Source organism: Populus alba, chromosome 5, assembly GCF_005239225.2.
Source record: "Populus alba chromosome 5, ASM523922v2, whole genome shotgun sequence".
Classification (NCBI taxonomy): domain Eukaryota; kingdom Viridiplantae; phylum Streptophyta; class Magnoliopsida; order Malpighiales; family Salicaceae; genus Populus; species Populus alba.
In genome coordinates this window covers 16,143,623-16,161,459 of record NC_133288.1, presented here as the reverse complement: position 1 = coordinate 16,161,459, position 17,837 = coordinate 16,143,623, and the positions used below count along the sequence as shown (strand labels likewise).

Below are 17,837 nucleotides of genomic sequence, written 5' to 3'. Positions count from 1 at the left end.
AATAATGACATAGATGAGGTTGTGGCTGAGCGGTGAAAGAGATTTGTTTTTTTTGTTGTTGTATATGAGTTTGAATTTTTTATTGTGCATTATTTTTCAGTGGTGCTTATATGTTTATTGGATTTGCAAGATATTTATGATGTTTTTATCAAAATTAATTGTGATGTGCGCAATCCTACAAACTAGCAATCAAAAAAAAAAAAAAAAAAGGCAGAAATGCTTGCAATGCCACTTCAGCTGCAGCAACCTCTCGTAACTCGACAATTAATGGACCCATTTCTAGTTGTTGGTTTCGCTTTCTCTCCCACCAATTGAATTGCCCCATTTGGCTAACTCAATAAAAAAGAACATCGCAGCTATAATTGCAGCCTTTGACATTTGGTGAATTCAAGAGCAATGGCCACAGGAGCACAGTACAATTATTGTACAAAACTTTTTTTCGAAAACTTTTGCAGCCCCGTTGCCCCTTCGTGGCCTCGAGAGAGAGGCAGGGGCTGGCGCAGCATATTCCCTCTCGTCGTCGAGAAGCAAATGATTGAGATTAGAGACCTTTTTCCCCAAAGCCAGAAAGGGAAAGGGTCCTGCTTAATTTGGATCATGTACTTGGTCTTCCAGACGACCTCTCATCCAAATCAATTTCCTTTGCTTTCTGTACAACAGGAAGGAGGCCTAGAATAAAGAAGAGCAAGCTCCGTCAGCTTAGCATTAGTGTATGTAAACATGAGGAAGAAAACAAAACGAACAAAGAAAACGAAAATGTATTTGCTAGTGGGTTAGCTTAACATCTTGATCAATATGATTAGTACTAATTAATTGTCAGGCTGCATGATCACCGATTAAGTTGAAATGTAAAAGGTTAATTTGGAGTGTTTACTTTTGAGCCGATATTGTTCACGCACTCACAAAACACCGTGGACATATTGTGTATTTTTTCAATAATCCATTTTGGTTCTCAAAGTTTATCTTTGCATGTTTTACTCAAAGGCATCGCTTTTGAATTCTTAGTCAATGATGAAGTTGAAAAGGGGACTGAAATAAAGAAAGACATCAAACATTGGTGGTGCACTAGGGATTCCATAAAAAATACACTTAGGTCATCGATCTTTAAAATAACGTAATGTAAACAATTTAAATCCTTTTAATTTTTTTTAAATCAATTTCAGTTTTATTTGTGTTATTTTTATTCTAGTTAGAGAAAAGAGAGAGAGGTTACTAAATTCCAACAATGAGAGAAAACGTCATCGTTTACTCTATTTTTGACCACCAAAATGAGTTTTCTTGGTGTCCACGGGTTTCATGGTGGTTTTTTAGAGTCTCAAAGTTGCATGAAAAACTAGATATAATCCGAGAAACTAAAAACTAAACTGATTTGATTTTAAGTTTTTGGACCATTTTTTTGGATATTTGGAGTTGATGAAATGGTTTTTTAGTGTTATAAGGATGTTGGTGAGTTGTTTTTGGGTTAAAATAGTTTAAAAATTAATGTTTTTAGCCAAAAGACTAGCTACTCGATTTTCTTACCACCACTATGGTGGCTGGAATCTAGCTTCACAGACAACACATCATTTGTTTTGGCAGGTGACATGTCACCAACTTTTTTTTTAAAAAAAAAAATAGAGGCGCTGCTATTTTGCCCTTTTTTTTTTTTAAGATTGAACATAAATTTAAGGGAAAAAATATTTAAACCTTTGAGTTCATAGGCCGAGTCATAGGTTTAACAAGTTAAGCCTATGACAACCAATCTATTATTTTTCTTCTAGTATTGCTTCTTCTTTTTTACTGATTTTTTTTTATATATCATATTTTAAAATAATTTTTAAATTTATGTTGCAATTAATATCTCTCTTCTGTTTATTTTTTTTTTTTTGCTGATTTAACCCCTTTTTTTTTATGTAGAGATTTTTTTTATGGTGTTGTTTGTATTTAATTTTTTTAAAAATATTATTTTGATTCATCTATAATTTTTTGAATAACTTGATCTATACCATCTTGGTAAAGTTTTCGTCTTGTAATATTGAATATCTTGATCTATACCTTTCTTTTGATTTTTTCAACTTTATTTTAAGTTATCGTTAATACTTTTATTTTATTAAAACACATTATCAGTGCATCTCTTTATTGTTTTTAACAAAAGCATATTTCTTTTTAATACAAGCCATGTTCTTTTAAATAAAAAGCTCTCATGATCTTAAAAGCAAGTTTAAAGAATATTAAAATAATGTTTATATATCTTGTATGTTATTGAAGGAAAAATAATAATAAATGTGCTAAAATCACAATAAAAATTCATCAAAAAGTCTAAAGAATAGAAATTTTATTTTCATTAAATATTTATGAGCAATTGTTTCTTATTTTTTACTATTAGGTACATAATAATTGAAACTGAAATTGTTAATTTCCCATAAAACCTATAATATTATTTAAAAGAACCATGAAAAAGTTGAATAATAATTCAAATAACATGTCAATTATTTTTATATATATATATAGTGCAATGCAATAAAAAAAAATAAAAACAATCTTGGAAAAGAAATCTTAGAAAAAGGGTTATCTACCTAGACCAAAAATATATGCCTCGTATGCCTAACTTTTGTCTTTTGCGCAAAGGGACGATGACATTTTTTTTTAATAAAGTACATAACACGTTGTTTTCTTTTCTAAATTTCAGCCATCAAAAAGGTTGATGTGAATTTCGTGATCACGCAACCCACAATCAAGATTAAAGTCTGATAGGAGTGTGACATCATGAAAACTTATATTAAGGTACCATCATTATTGAAATTAAATCAAATAATGTCACGAAACCAGTTAATCTTTGATAAGTCGGTTTAGTTCTTTCAAAAATTAAAGAATACAATAATCACTCTAACACACAAGCTGAAAATCCAAAATGATATTATTCAATGACTAGAATTTTAAGCTTACAAAGAGTTTAACTCTTAGAAAATAACCCTAATGAATTTATCTTTTGTGAACTAAATTGATCACTTATAAAATTGCTCTAAAACCTATACTGGTAAGCCCAAAATACTGATCCAAACAACCCTTTTTTTTGTTTCTTTTTTCGTACCTTTTTTTTTACACTCTAAAAAATAAACTTATTAGTTCATTTACTTTTCAATTTTGACATAATTCTTAAATGATATTATAATTTTTTAGTTGTATTTTTAACAATTTATTTTTAAACTTATCATGCATTAGAAATGACAATAATAATAATTTTAAATTGCTCATTCAAATTTTATTAAAATCATTTTTTTGTTATTAAATTCTTTAATAGATTTTGAACATGATTTTATCGTATTTATAATTTTTTAAACTTTTAATTTTATGCAAAATATGGATATGCTATTTCAATATATAATTTTTTAGTTTTCTTTAACAAGTATGATTTAAAAAAAAATTAACGATTCCAATTAAATATCATGTTTTTAATAGGATAAACAAGAAATTCAGTAATAAAAAATTTGATTTTAAGCTTGAGAAATACATGTTTTGTACTTTCTTTTCATGTTCAAATTTTTTTTTTTTTATCTCCCGTTGGGCATACAAATTAATTGGAACTAACAAATGAGAAGAGAAACATGGAATTTCCTTCGACCCTCATCATTGAAAAAACATCATCCCAAACCCTTTGTTTCAAAGGAACGTCTTTCAGCTCCTCATCACGCTGACAACCTTTTTAATGAGTACTAACACAACATTAATGTTGTTAATCTTTTTGGTTGCATACTTATTGCATGCCTCTATGCAAAAATATAGGAACTTTCTTAGAATAAAAGCATCATTTCTGCTAGCATGTCAAAATTCAAATACACCCACGAAGACGTGACAGAGCTATGCTTAAACAAGGGCGTAGGTAAATAAGAGAATTCAAAAAAAATGTTTTCCACTTTTTAGCTAAATTAATTAATAAAAATTAAAGGAGATGGTGAATTTACTTGTAAAGTATTGTTGATTTAAATAGTGTTTTTTTTTAATTTTATCTTTTAATATTGAGTTTTTTAGAAATTATTATTTTGATTTGCTTTCTATAAAGTTATTTCAATCTCATAACCCGGGTCTCGAGTTTTATTCCAATTTCAAGTTGTTTTAAGTTATTTTTATTTTTTTTATTTAATTTTAACCTTTAAGATTAAGTTGATTGATATACTTTATTTTGGTTTTTTTATGAGATTATCCTTATCTAACGATCCAGGTTGTGGGTTTGACAAATTAACCTAGGTTGACTTGTATTTTTTTGGGTCCTTTTTTATTTTTTTTTCTTTCTTGATTTTATCCTTAAATATTAGGTTGATTGAAAATTATGATTCATAATTAATTTATTTTTTTTTTTCTATGAGGTTATTTTGATTTCATAACCTAGATCATGAGTTTAACGAGTTAACTCGAGTTGACTCAAATGATTTTTTATTTCGGTCCTTCTGGTTGATCCAAAATGTTTCCACCACAATAATTTTTTTTTTTTTTTAAAAAAGATGTTTTAAATTTTTTTTTAGTCAAACTCTGTTTTTATTGGTTATCTGGGATTGTCTTTGACCCGCCAAATTGATCGAGTGATATCTTATTAACTCTCGCTCAATTAAAATTTTTTATACTAAAAAACACGTTAGTAATGCCTAGCCTTTTTTTACTTTCAAAAATAAATTTTGATCTGACCCATAATAGCATATGCCAATGATGTAGTATTTAGCTAAAATAGCTAAAAACCATTTTATAAAACTCTCTAAAACAATATTCTCACATCCATATTTTCTAAAATAGAGAATCATAAATATCTTATTATTATTTTTTAAATTGATTATTTGTAATTATTTTTAAAATTCAAATATTATAACTGTTATATTTTAGTAACCTCTTAAAGGTTGTATTCTAATGGCTAAACTGTCACCTATATTTCAATAGTCATGTTGTTGATTGTTTTCAAATTGTATTAATGTATTTTCTAATTATTTAGTCATAAAATTTTAAAAATTAATTATTCTATTATAGTAAAAAAAAATGCATACAATATCATGATAAAAATAAAATCCAAACAATGAATATTAATTAAACCATTATCATGTTGTGTAGCTAGTATCTTTATTTGATGCGACTCATAATCTTCAACTAAATGTCGACTCATGCTTGTTGTATCTACCAACATTATTATTGCAACCATATTATTTGATAGTTTTATCTATATTTACTTAGTATTTTACCCATGTTTTATATATAAAATACCTTGGTATTTTTATTTTACATTTTGAATGTACTTTTGGATATAAGATTCAAAAAAGAGTAATTTGAAGATAAAATTTAGGCCATGTTCCAATCGTGTTGAATATTAGCAGATTTGACCTTTGATCGATGTTTTATGTAGGACTTGAGCTATAGAGGTCTAAATGAAGTGATTCTAATAGCATTATAAATCTAACATCCATATTGTTTTATACATTTATGGAAAAGAAAAAAAAAAATATATACAGAGCATGGAAATCATAGCCTTCCAAGATAAGTCTCGTATTCTGCTAGTTTTGACCTTAGGCCATTCTAATTCATCTAAATAACCATAAACTACTAATTCATCTCTTTCATAGACCATAAAGACATTCTTAAACTTTGTTAAGTACTTAAAAATGTTTTTAATTATCATTCACTGACCTTCACCTAGATTAAATTGGTATTTACTAGTTGCACTCAAAGTATAAGATACATTTAGTCTTGTATATAACATCACATACAATATGAAATTTATAGACAAAAGATAAGGAATCATTTTCATCATATTTCTTTCAATTTTTATCTTAGAAAATATGTCATTAGAGAGACATATCACATGTAAAATATATAAGAATCATCTTGTTGTAACCCATTTTGACCCTTGGTTATTTAATATAACCATATTAGAAAAATAAATTAAGGTTTATAAAGTCTTTTTAGATTCAGTTTGATTTTTTTATTTTTAGAGTGATTGTGTCTTAAGGTTGGAAATGAAGTTATTAAGATTTTAAAAATAAACAAATTCGAGATGTTTTCATCTTGGCTTTACATTTAATATAAGCCACTTTTCTAGACTAGAAACACTTTAATTGTTTTTAATTTTAAAAAATATTCTTAAATTAATAGCTTAATGTTATCTAAAAAATAACTCATTATACCATGCTTTTCAAATAAGATTACAATTTTTGTGTGGTTATATTTAAAATAATTTTGTTGGTAGCATATGCTTAATGTTAATTTTTTATATAGTTTTATTGAATTAATTTTTATTTTTTTATTTTGTAATACAATCAAATAAAAATTATGAAAAATTGATTTTTACTTTTATTTTTATTTGAAACTTTGTTTTTAGATTATTATATATATATTTTTTATTTTAAAAAATATGCGACTAATAAAAAAGACAGTTTTTGTTTAAAATTTTAATAAGAAAATGAAACTTTTGCCTCAAGAAATAAATTTTTTCCTTCCTTAATTTAAACTATTGAGATTCTTGTAAATATTTAATTTAACTACTTTTAGTTTTTATTTGAAAAAACTGTTAATTAAAAAAAGGCAATATTTGTGAAAATATAAAAAATGCATAAATAAGAAATGGGGATTTTAACCTATGAAATATATTTTAAACTTAACAAAATATTATCGTCAAATATTATATCCTTTGTTTTTAAGGCTAAATTACATCCTTGGCTAAATTACATCCTTTGTTTTGAAAGCTAAATTACTTGTCATTTGTTGTAAATAGTCTCAATGCAAATGACCTCCTGATAGTCATCAATATCATCTAAAATGGTTGCACATTACATATCAAAATCTACAAACTGAAAAACAAATTTGATTTTTTTTTTCTACCACAATCGAACCTAAAGCTCTAAAATTAGATAGTAGATAAAATGAAAAACATGATAGAAAAAGGAGGATTTGCTCAACTTGTTGTGTCTTTAGATAATCCCTCATCTCTTATTTATATAGGACTGGGACCTGGGCTGCCATAATTAATTATAGCATTTTTTTAATAAATGTCTAAAGTTAAAAATGTTTAAGACATTAAATCAAACATTAAAAAGCACTTAAAAATATTAACCAAGACACAAATTAAACAAGGTATTAACATCTGATGAAAAAATAATTTTTAAAACAAAAATATTTTATAATTAACCCAAATCCTAGCTCGAGTCTAGCGCACCTCAATTTTAATCCAAAACCAATATTGCCTGTATCCTTTTCTTTTTATAAGCTCTGGTGCTTTATTAGTCTATTTTATACTTTTTAAGGCACCACTATATAAACCATTTGAAAATCTTATAATATTTAAATGTAAAATTAAATTTTTCGGGTTTGAACATGTTTTTTTAGAATAAATTTTCATTCATCCACAATTGATTTTAGATATGTTAATTTCCATGTTAAAGTAATTATGTTGGTGAATATTTCCTAACAAAGCCTTAACTCTAAATATAATTGAACCCTATTTTTAATTTGATCTCAATTATATACAATAATTATGTTAAAAAAAAATTCAAGAATAAAACCTCCATATAAAAAATTAGTAGTTTACCTCTAGAAAACACTTCTGGTTTGGAAAGAAAAAAAAATAAAGTAGAAGACGAAGGGAGAGAATACAATGGTTTTTTTTTTTTTTTTTTTTTTTTTTACGAATAAAACAACAAATTCTTGTTGCATTCTCTTTGGTTTTTTAAGTTGGCTTTTTTTTTATTTTGAGAGGAGAATCCAAGCAAATATCAAAGTTGTTTCGAACAATCAATTAGGAATCTAGAAATGCATATGAATAAAGCAATGCTTCGATTGATGTGTATGCAGACGTATAGCTTTAAAAGTCTACAAAATTAATAGTTAATTGTTCATAGATTCCCCATGTCTGCAGGTATCCCATGCACACACTCTACTTCTTCAATCGAAGGAAATCTATGCCTAAATTCGGTGGCAAAGGAGAAGCAAAGATTGGGAGCCAGTGGGAAATGAAAAGGTTTTTGTTCCCATCTATGCGTGGTTTATGTTGCCTAAGCCTCGAAAGTCTAAAGTGCATCTCTCAAGTGGCAAAGCCACTTTAGATTCTAAAGTGGGTGACAAATATTTAGGGAATATTCTCACGTGCAAGATGCGTGATGGTTGTTTCTCAAGAACTCCAAGCACACATTCACAAATCACAATCTCGAAATCTTTTGTAAATATCACTGTCACTCTCTCAAGACTTCAAAAGACTCTGTAGTCTGTACTAGCAAAAGACTAAGGAGGGAATTTCCCTCCCAGATTTAGGGCATCACTGTCACCCACCTGAAATGCCACGCTCCCTTTTCATTACGATCTTTGGTGTCTAAAGGCCGAGAAAGAGCATCCATCCTCCCACTAGCCAATTGACCAAAATGATGCCTATCTTAATGGGTGTTTGGGAGTGTGGTTGTTGTTGCTTTTCAAAGTACTTTTCATTTAAAAAAACATGTTAATAATATTTTTTTTATTTTTTAAAATCAACACATCAAAACAGAGAGATGCTGAATGCTGGACTTGTCGGCCCAATATGCCATTGGCAACAGTACCTTCCATGGAGTGAGTGGTAGAGGGTAGGTTATGACATTCTTAGAACTTGCTTTGGGCCACCAATTCTGTGTTCTGAGTAGAAGTCGAGTTGTCTTTTAAGTTCTGGACAATATTATGGGTCCCAAGTGGTAACTAGCCTCCACTGTCTCCGGTTCTTGATAATTGGTAATGTCCGGTCTGGTCCGGTCGTCAATCTAGGAGGTTTTTGGCTATTTAGTAATGGGTGAATTGGGCAATAGAAAGGGAAAGACTAGTGGAACCACCACCTGATACTCATTTGGCGTCGATTAATAGACATCACCGCAGGGATGCAGAGCCATAGGGGGACAACTAGATTCAAGTCAGAAACCCGTTCTTCAATTATTATAACACAAATGATACCTATCACGGCATGTTTTTGGCTAGTTTTCATGTGGAAGGAAAGGCAATTGCCAAGTTCCAAGGTTATAAAACCCATTTTGAGTTACTGTCAAACGGAGTTAGGGGTTTGTCGGATGCTTATTGTTTGAGCTGCTTTTTAAAAGGGCTAAAAGAAGAGATTTTGCTTGGGGTGAGAATATTCAATCCTTCTGATCTAGTAGCAGTTTATGGCTTGGTGAAAATGCGGGAGGAAAATTTAAAAATGGTTAAGAGAAGCTGTAGACTAATAGAAGTGTGGTAGCGGTTGCTTTTCAAATAATTTTTTTGCCGAAAAGCATGCCAATAATATTTTTTTATTTTTTAAAAATTATTTTTAATATCAGCACATCAAAACGATCCAGAAAGAACTCAATTTTAGCAAAAAAAAAAAAAATTGAATTTTTACAAAAAGCTGTTTGGACCGCAGTGCCAAACAGCTTCTTAAATGTTGTGGCAATAATAGGGAAGAACTTCACAATAAATCAATCTAAGGACTTTACAAGGAATAATCTATCAATACAGTGACTCACTCTAGCCTAAATGAATGAAAAAGAATTTAGTTTTCCAGAGGTTGCTTAGTTCTTTTTAAAGAATTGAGAAAGGCAACCAGAGGATTGGTTTTACATATCTAAAACCTGGAAACCCAAGCCCAATTTTCAGAACATTTTCCAAACCCTAGTGTAGATGCTCATTAAGGAATTTAATTAACTTTTTTTCAAAACCTATAAAGCTTCCACCAGAAAAAGCCCAAAACCATTTTATTATGCTAAAAAAAGGGAACTTCTCTGATAAATTTCTAGCCCTATTGTTACTTATATTATAAAATATTAGAGATTGAAAAGATAGTTAAGGAGTTATTATTATCTATAACCATAATACCTAATCAAAGTCCATTTTTCTTTCCTAATTCTATTGGTATGGAAGTCGAATGGGTTGTGGAGAATACGTGTGGATTACCGAGATTTAAATAAAGAAATTATCAAGGATAAGTTCTCTTGGTAGAGGAACTCTTGGATGAATTACATGGAGCTTATAATAACCCTAAAATTCCACATAATTTATCTAGAATTTCATGTATTTTTTAATAAAAATTTTGATAGAGTTTCCTCTAATTTAGTTTATCACAAGTTATTAACAATTTCAACATGAGTCTTAAACAAATTCATTTCCAACATTTCACGATAAAAAATATCGTATATTCTCTAAAATATCAGTTCAAGGAATAATCATGTTATCTAAATTAAAAAAAAATAATTATTTTAACAATTATACATTTCATATTCCTCCTTCAATCATATTTAATCTTCTATGTAATATTATTAAACAAATGATATTAACTAAGTGCTTATATTTCACCATTATGCTTGGAAAATAATTACATAACAAAGTACAAGTTAAATAAGCTAGTTTATTTAAGTTTATACATACACAACAAAATAATTTTCTTCAAAATATACAGGAAGTATTATATCTCTTTTTTTCTCAACATGACCAAAAGATCTACTAGTAATAAGAGTAATCTCTAAAGCTACTAGGACACGTGATATTGAGATGAACTTGCATAATGATTTAGAGGTAACCATGGTCAATTAAACAAATTAAAATTTGTATTTATATATTAATTACTCACGAAAAAATTTCCAAAATTATAACTCATTTTAAGAGTACTAGTCACAAATCAATAATCCAATTAAAAACTATCCATTCACAGGATACCAAGATAACTAGTCTACTAGTCGCTCATTCATAGGATACCAGTTCCAAACTAGGATAACTAGTCTACCAGTCGCCCATTCACAGGATACCAATTCCAAATCATGATAACTAGTCTACCAGTTGATAATCAAAAAACAAATTAACATGGGAAATTTATCATCATGGCGCATAAAATTTCATTTATCATAGAGATTGTTTAAATATCTAAAGTTTTAAAAGTTCAAAGTGTTAAACACCCACCTGGTGTTTGCGTTCTACTAGCTAAACCTGTCTGCTAAGTGGTCCATGTAGCCTCGCCCACTTATGTAGATTTATTTTGTTATCAATTAAATTACTACATCAATAATGTTACCACATCACCAATTTAATTTTATATCAATAATTTCAACTTGTCATCAATTTAATTATTTCATCAACAACATTACCACATAACCAATTTAATTATCAAATCAACAATATTAACTCATCATTAATTTAATTGCTTCATCAATAACATTACCACACAACCCATTTAATTATCAATCAATAATATCAACTTGTCAGTAATTTAATTACTTCATCAACAATATTACCTCACAACTCATCCAATTATAAATCAACAATATCAACTCATCACTAATTTAATTACTTCATCAATAATATTACCACATAACTCACTTAATTATAAATCAAAAATATCAACTTATCATTAATTTAATTACTTTGTTTTCTTTTAAGATTTTCTTGTTCAAACTCTTCCTAATACACTTTAATAACTAATTTTATCTCTTTAGTGAATTTTTTTGGATGGATCTTGATAAATTTTCACTCAATTTCTTCTCCCTCTCAAGACTTAGCATGGCCGGCCAAATATGGCTAATTCTCTCCACAACCCCCCCCCCCTCTTTCATTTAAAGATTTTAAAGACTTTGACATTCAATTTCATCCTTCCCAACATTAACTTCCTTAGATCATAATTTCTACTCCATCAATTTCTATTATTATTATTATTATTATTATTATTTATTTTTGTTCTTTTTATAAAAAAAAACATTTACATTTATTTATCTTCAGTTTCTGCCAACAAAATGGCTTCAAGTTTTGGGTTTAGGCCCTGTTTCGATCAGAAACCACGTGGCACTCACTTTTATTTATCTTTGGAAGTTTTGCCTTTGACTGGTTAAAATAGTTTTTATTTGGAAATATATGAAAAAAAAAATAAAAAAACTAAGAGCTACTGGTGTTTCAACAATCATTTATATTGTTTGGTAAATGTAGTAGCGGTTACTTTTCAAATAACTTTTTAATGCCAAAATACATGCCTAATGATATTTTTTTTTTATTTTTTAAAAAATTATTTTTGATATCAACACATCAAAACGATCCAAAACATATTAAATTTTAGCAAAAAAAAAAAAATTAAATTTTTTGAGAACATAGTTTGCACCGCTAGAAGTGATCAACAACGCTAATCAAGGTTCGCTTTCATGTCCAGCTACTGGTATTTCAAGGATCCGCACCAGGGAAAATATGTTGATGCTTCCGGAAGGTGCCACTCAGCTCTTTATCACATGAAATGGTCTTTCACTAGCTTCTTCAGTTCCTCCATCCTTTTTATGGTCTTTGGACTCATCAGATCTCTAGCCTCCCTCATGAGTGTGCCTTCTTGACTTAAATGGTAAGCATCTACCATAGCTTTTATCCAGCTGTATAGCTTTTCTGGGGTCCTACACAGTAGCAGCAATTCAAAAGTAATGTAGTTATTAAAGGAAATGTTCTGTACGTGTAGATTGAGAAGTTTGGGGGGGGGGGGGGGGGAACCTCTGCTTCCATCACAAAATCATGCAGGAAGGATCTAAGCATTCCTACCTATCCATAGTATCCATCATTTTCTTTATGATTTTTAACAAAAGTACTCAATTTGGACAATTTCCCTTGGTCATGAAACAGCCAAGTAAATGCTTGAAACCTTGACTAAGGATGCTTATGTCAATCAATCTCGCAATGAGCTGATAAATTCATGCACAATAAACATAAAACAACCAAATTTCATATACATACGTGTATAGAGAGTCCACATCCTTCCCTTCAAGTCCTTCTCCTTGAGTAAATGCATCATTTAAGGCACACAAACACTCCTCAGGATCCTCAATTGTGAGAAGATACTTCAGTATTCTAATGTCCTTGGGCACATTCCGCTGAAGATTACCTACTGCTGTCTTGTATAGGTGATACAGTACATCCTTGACCTGCAATACAGAGCAACAGATGATCCACGCTAGAGCAACAATCTAACAAAAAGAAATAAAATGATGAATCTGATAATTCTTTTCCAAGGGCTGGTTTGTGCATTCTGAATGAAAATGGCATAGCAAACGAATAATCACTCCTCCATTCCCCTTAGAAGGGGGAAACGACATGACAGTAACAAACACTATTGCTTCTTTTAATGGTTCCTGGTTGACAATTTCATGTGATCCATCTGCGTGACATGACTGCCCTTCTAATAAAGATTTTGTCCCACTATCTCTGAATGGAGAAGAAAGCAATTGTTTGAGGCCAGAAATCACTCTACCTCATCTTTTGTCATGTTGGACTCTTTGGCGGCTGACCATGCTTTTGTGATCATCAGTACCAATGCTGAATCAAGTTTATTTTTTTCAGCCAAATCATCTATCTTCGTGCAAGCAGCATCTAAGGAAGGAGAATTGATGATATCTTGGAGCTTTATTTCTGCAGCATTCAATGCTTCCATGTTCTCTGTTGCACTATCATAAGCTTGTACAGCAGCCACACAATCATTTCCAAGCTTTGCCAGGGCTTCGCAAACGAGAAAATACAACTGAGTGTCACCCAATGCACAAGACGAAACAGGGAAAAAAAATATATTTTCAGCTCAATCCTAATGGCAGGTTTTCCATTCATGCTAACGTTCAACAAGCAGCATCCAATTATACTTGAAGAAAACAAGGGATAGAAGCCTATCCCCATCATGGACTTGCACAGCTATGACAACAGAGTATGCTTGTCTGAAAGTCTCAGCGAACAAGTTACAGCAGACAAGGTGATTGAGATCTCACTGCTATTACCACAAGCTCACATGCCACTGCCATGGATGGAGGTGAATCAATCTTTCAAGAAAAAAAAACGCATATGTTTATATAACAGTATCAGTTTTTTAATCTCTAGAACAGGCAACAGGTAGCATAATTATACAACTTCCAATCTTGCTATCAGTTAGACAAATCTGATCACCCCACCACAACCAACTAGGAATACAGTTTTCGCACAAATAGATTTTTAATAAATACATCACCAAAGAGGTGAGAGTACATACTCACCATTTTGCTCACTTGGATTGTCATGATATGATTGTGCTACAGTGTAAAGATGCGCAAAAAATTCTTTTGTGAAGTCTTTACGATGCTTGGCAACAACTTCACTTAACTCCGATGGTGCCTTCTTGATCACTCCAAGAAGTTCATTATGCCTTTGCATATCTTCATCAATCTATCGAAACAAAATTAGCAAATTAATCCATACCAAAACACAAACACAATTAAGAAAGATATCTTGCATTGCCAGTCAAGTAAAATAGGGAATTCACATAACTACAAGCTTCATTAAATACTAAGAAACAACCTCTTTCAATTTCCTTGCAAACTTGAGTAAATTATGCTTCTTCCCAGGATCATCCTCGCTATCCGCTCGTTCCTGAGACCTCTTGTAGAAATGAGGCCGTAAATTGTTCCATTCCTTGCTAAAAGCGAGCAACTTTCTCCAGTCATTTGGAGTGGGCTTGTCGACCATGAAAACATCAATTAATTTATCGCATACTCGTGCCATTTTACCATCATCAACACCATCATTTTCGTCATCATTAATAGACGCTGGTTCAGACGAATCAGAAAATGACAACTTCTCTCCTTCACAATCACTCGATACAGTAGTTGTGCTCCCAACAGCAGCAACAAGAGAGGATTTTCGCCACCTCACTGACTTAACTGGTAAACTACAGCCTGGAATTTCATAAAATATAAGCAATTTCTCACACTAAAAAACTCAATTTGTGGCAATTACCGGAATTAAAGGTTGGAATAGCAGCAATAAGAAAAAAAAAAATCATTGAGTGGCTGTATATTACCATTGAGTTTTGAAGAGATAATAGGGTTTGAAATTGAATATCTGAAGAAGGAGAGAGAAGGAGACCGACGTCGCGAGGTGATTGAAGAAACCGGTACAGTCAGAGAGCAAGAAGCCTGCACAGAAGCACAGGCCAGCTCCATTTTGGAGACCAAATTATTAGTTTCCCTTTTCAGTTTTTTCAGGGCTTCTAATTTATCAACTAATCAGTGAGACAAAAAAAGAGCTTCAGATTTAAGAGGAAGAGAGAGGGTGGGTTTTAGAAGAAAGAATTTGGAACCATCTGAACTGATATTTTATCGAGGTTTTAGCTTATTCTTCGAGAGAGAAAACGGTGTCGTTATCAGGACCCATCTCCCATATAAAAATAAAACGTTTATTTTTTAAAGACAAAACAACGTTCCAAACGACGCCGTTGTTTTGCAAGGGGAAATTAGTCCTTTTTTCAAGCTATTGCAGTATTGCTGTTAAGGAGGGAAAAAGCCAACGGCTCTCCCAAATTTATCCCTGCGACCCTAACTGCTCCAGCAGAGTGTTTTTTTTAGAAGAAGAAGAAGAAGAAAAGACGGTGCGCAAATGCTCTCATTAACGGCATGTGTTTTACCAAACACGTCTCTCCTCCAACAATCTTCTCCTTTCAACATCCAACCGCCATCGTCCTTTACAAAACACAAACGCGCTTCAAAAAAAGGAAACAATAATAATTACTCTAATTCTCATTGTTTCTCTTGCAAGAGCACTAGTGATTCACCTTCTGCTTCTTATTTTGAATACCCAGCAACCACAAATTCTCCCGGATATAAAGGAACCCCAGGCCTTGATTTTTCAAAAACAGAATCAGCAAGTGAATTTGTTGACTCTAGTTTGCTTGCACTTTGGCTGCAGTCTTGTTACAGGGTAAAAGACATTAGAAGAATACACGCGGTTTTCTTAAAGTGTTTGAGAGACTCGGGCACTTATGTCAATAATAATTTGGTAAGTGGGTATTTGAAATTAGGGGAGTTACTTGAGGCGCAAAAGGTGTTTGATGCAATGCCTGAACGAAATGTTGTTAGTTGGACGGCAATGATAAATGGGTACTTTAAGTTTGGTTTGGATGATGAAGCCTTAAGTTTTTTTAGCCAGGCCATAAAGGATGGGGTTGTACCAAATAGCAAGACTTTTGTGTGTGTGTTGAATTTGTGTAGTAGAAGATTAGATTTTGAGTTAGGAAGACAAGTCCATGCTCGTGTTGTAAAGGGTAACTGGAGGAATTTGATCGTGGATAGTGCTGTTGTTTATTTCTATGTCCAATGTGGTGATTTGAAGAGTGCATTTTGTGTGTTTGATCGGATGGTTGAGCGGGACGTGGTTTCTTGGACAACAATGATTACTGCTTGCTCCCAACAAGGGCGCTGTGAAGAGGCTTTCGGGATGTTCACACAAATGTTGAATGGTGGGTTTTTGCCTAATGGGTTTACTGCATCTGGCATTTTGAAGGCATGTGGAGAGGAGAAGGCATTGAAGTTTGGGAAACAAATACATGGGGCTATAGTGAAGAAGATGTATAAAGATGATGTTTTTGTTGGGACTTCTTTGGTGGATATGTATGCTAAATGTGGAGAGGTTTCAGATTCTTCAAAAGTTTTCAATGGGATGAGGAGAAGGAACACGGTTACATGGACATCCATTATAGCAGGGTATGCTAGGAAGGGGCTTGGCGAGGAGGCTATATGTCTTTTTCGAATAATGAAGAGACGACGGGTAGTTTCTAACAACTTGACCATTGTAAGTATGCTCAGGGCATGTGGCTTGATTGGGGCATTGCTTGCTGGGAGGGAAGTTCATGCACAAATCATTAAGAATTGCAGCCAATCAAATGAATACTTAGGAAGTACTCTTGTGTGGTTCTACTGTAAATGTGGGGAGTCCCATACTGCTTCAAAAGTCCTGCAACAAATGCCTTTCAGAGATGTTGTCTCATGGACTGCCATAATTTCTGGTCATGCATGTCTTGGGCATGAGTCTGAGGCCCTTGAATTTTTGAAAGAAATGATGGAGGAAGGTGTGGAACCCAATTCATTTACTTATTCATCAGCTTTGAAAGCATGTGCCAATCTTGAAACTGTTCTGCAAGGGAAATTGATCCACTCCTCTGCCAATAAGACCCCTGCCTCATCTAATGTGTTTGTAGGTAGTGCTTTAATTCATATGTATGCCAGATGTGGGTATGTATCAGAGGCAATTCAAGTTTTTGACAGTATGCCAGAGCGGAATTTGGTTACTTGGAGGGCTATGATTATGGGCTATGTAAGGAATGGGCTCTGCCAAGAGGCTTTGAAGCTCATGTATAGGATGCAGGCAGAAGGTATTCAGGTGGATGATTACATCTCTGCAAAAGTCCTTGGGGCATGTGGAGAAATAGAGTGGGATGCAGGGCATTCATCTGAGTACTGCTTGCGTACTAGTTGAACTTCATCCAGGTGTAAGTTACATTGGAACGAGAGCTTGTGCATAGCTGTCCATATTAGAAATGTGCTGATTCTTATGGAATTTATGTTGCCTGGATGAGGGGGCCCAAATTACTGATCACAAGGTACTTATCCTGCCTCCTAATTGCAGCTTTTCCAGCTTTCCTTTAGCAAGGTGGAAAGAAATTAAAAAAAGAAGGGGGGTACTCTGGAAACTTCAATGATCAACATAGCTTCTTGTGTTGTTTCTTGGCTGACCAGTAATGTTGGAGGCCTGTTGAAAACATGATGCCATATTATATCAACAACATGAAAATATCACGTGTAAGATCATGCCAGGTTCTATTTGCTTCTTAAAAAGTGCTCTTAAACGTGACCCTGAGTGTTTCTTCAAGAGTGCTCTGTTTTGCTTTACCTACTCGAGGTCTATTTCAGGTCTTCAAACCATAACAATCTTCCCTTTAACGTGCTGACTGCTCTCAGTCTCACATGTATGGTGCATGCACACAATGGAACTAGACAAAAAAGATTGGCAAAGAGTTGATGGCGAGATAATGATTCCTCTATCATTTCAAGTCCCTCTGTACAAGTTTTTTTATGCAAATTATA

The 17,837-nt window shown here is 32.0% G+C and overlaps 2 protein-coding genes across 2 annotated transcripts; one reads left to right on the top strand and one right to left on the bottom strand.

Annotated features, from left to right (window-relative positions):
- Nucleotides 1-12,011: 12,011 nt before the first annotated feature.
- Nucleotides 12,012-15,081, bottom strand: LOC118029333 (uncharacterized protein At4g37920). The gene is made up of 6 exons (XM_035033210.2): nt 14,780-15,081; nt 14,278-14,654; nt 13,977-14,145; nt 13,211-13,455; nt 12,697-12,884; nt 12,012-12,362 (listed from the first exon to the last, which is right to left on the bottom strand). The coding sequence occupies exons 1-6, from the start codon at nt 14,919-14,921 to the stop codon at nt 12,203-12,205; spliced, it is 1,281 nt and encodes a 426-aa protein (XP_034889101.1). The 5' UTR covers nt 14,922-15,081; the 3' UTR covers nt 12,012-12,202.
- A 162-nt stretch (nt 15,082-15,243) lies between these two features.
- On the top strand, nt 15,244-17,642 carry LOC118029332 (pentatricopeptide repeat-containing protein At4g18520, chloroplastic). The gene has a single exon (XM_035033209.2). The coding sequence runs from the start codon at nt 15,355-15,357 to the stop codon at nt 17,227-17,229; it is 1,875 nt and encodes a 624-aa protein (XP_034889100.1). The 5' UTR covers nt 15,244-15,354; the 3' UTR covers nt 17,230-17,642.
- Nucleotides 17,643-17,837: the final 195 nt, after the last annotated feature.

Excerpts from the sequence above, each read along its gene's own strand:
- LOC118029333 (XM_035033210.2), bottom strand. The coding sequence starts at position 14,921 with ATGGAGCTGGCCTGTGCTTCTGTGCAGGCTTCTTGCTCTCTGACTGTA. Across the intron at positions 14,146-14,277 it reads TTGCAAGGAAATTGAAAGAG|ATTGATGAAGATATGCAAAG; the intron begins GTTGTTTCTTAG and ends TTGTTTCGATAG. Across the intron at positions 13,456-13,976 it reads CAATCCAAGTGAGCAAAATG|CCCTGGCAAAGCTTGGAAAT; the intron begins GTGAGTATGTAC and ends TCGTTTGCGAAG.
- LOC118029332 (XM_035033209.2), top strand. The coding sequence starts at position 15,355 with ATGCTCTCATTAACGGCATGTGTTTTACCAAACACGTCTCTCCTCCAA.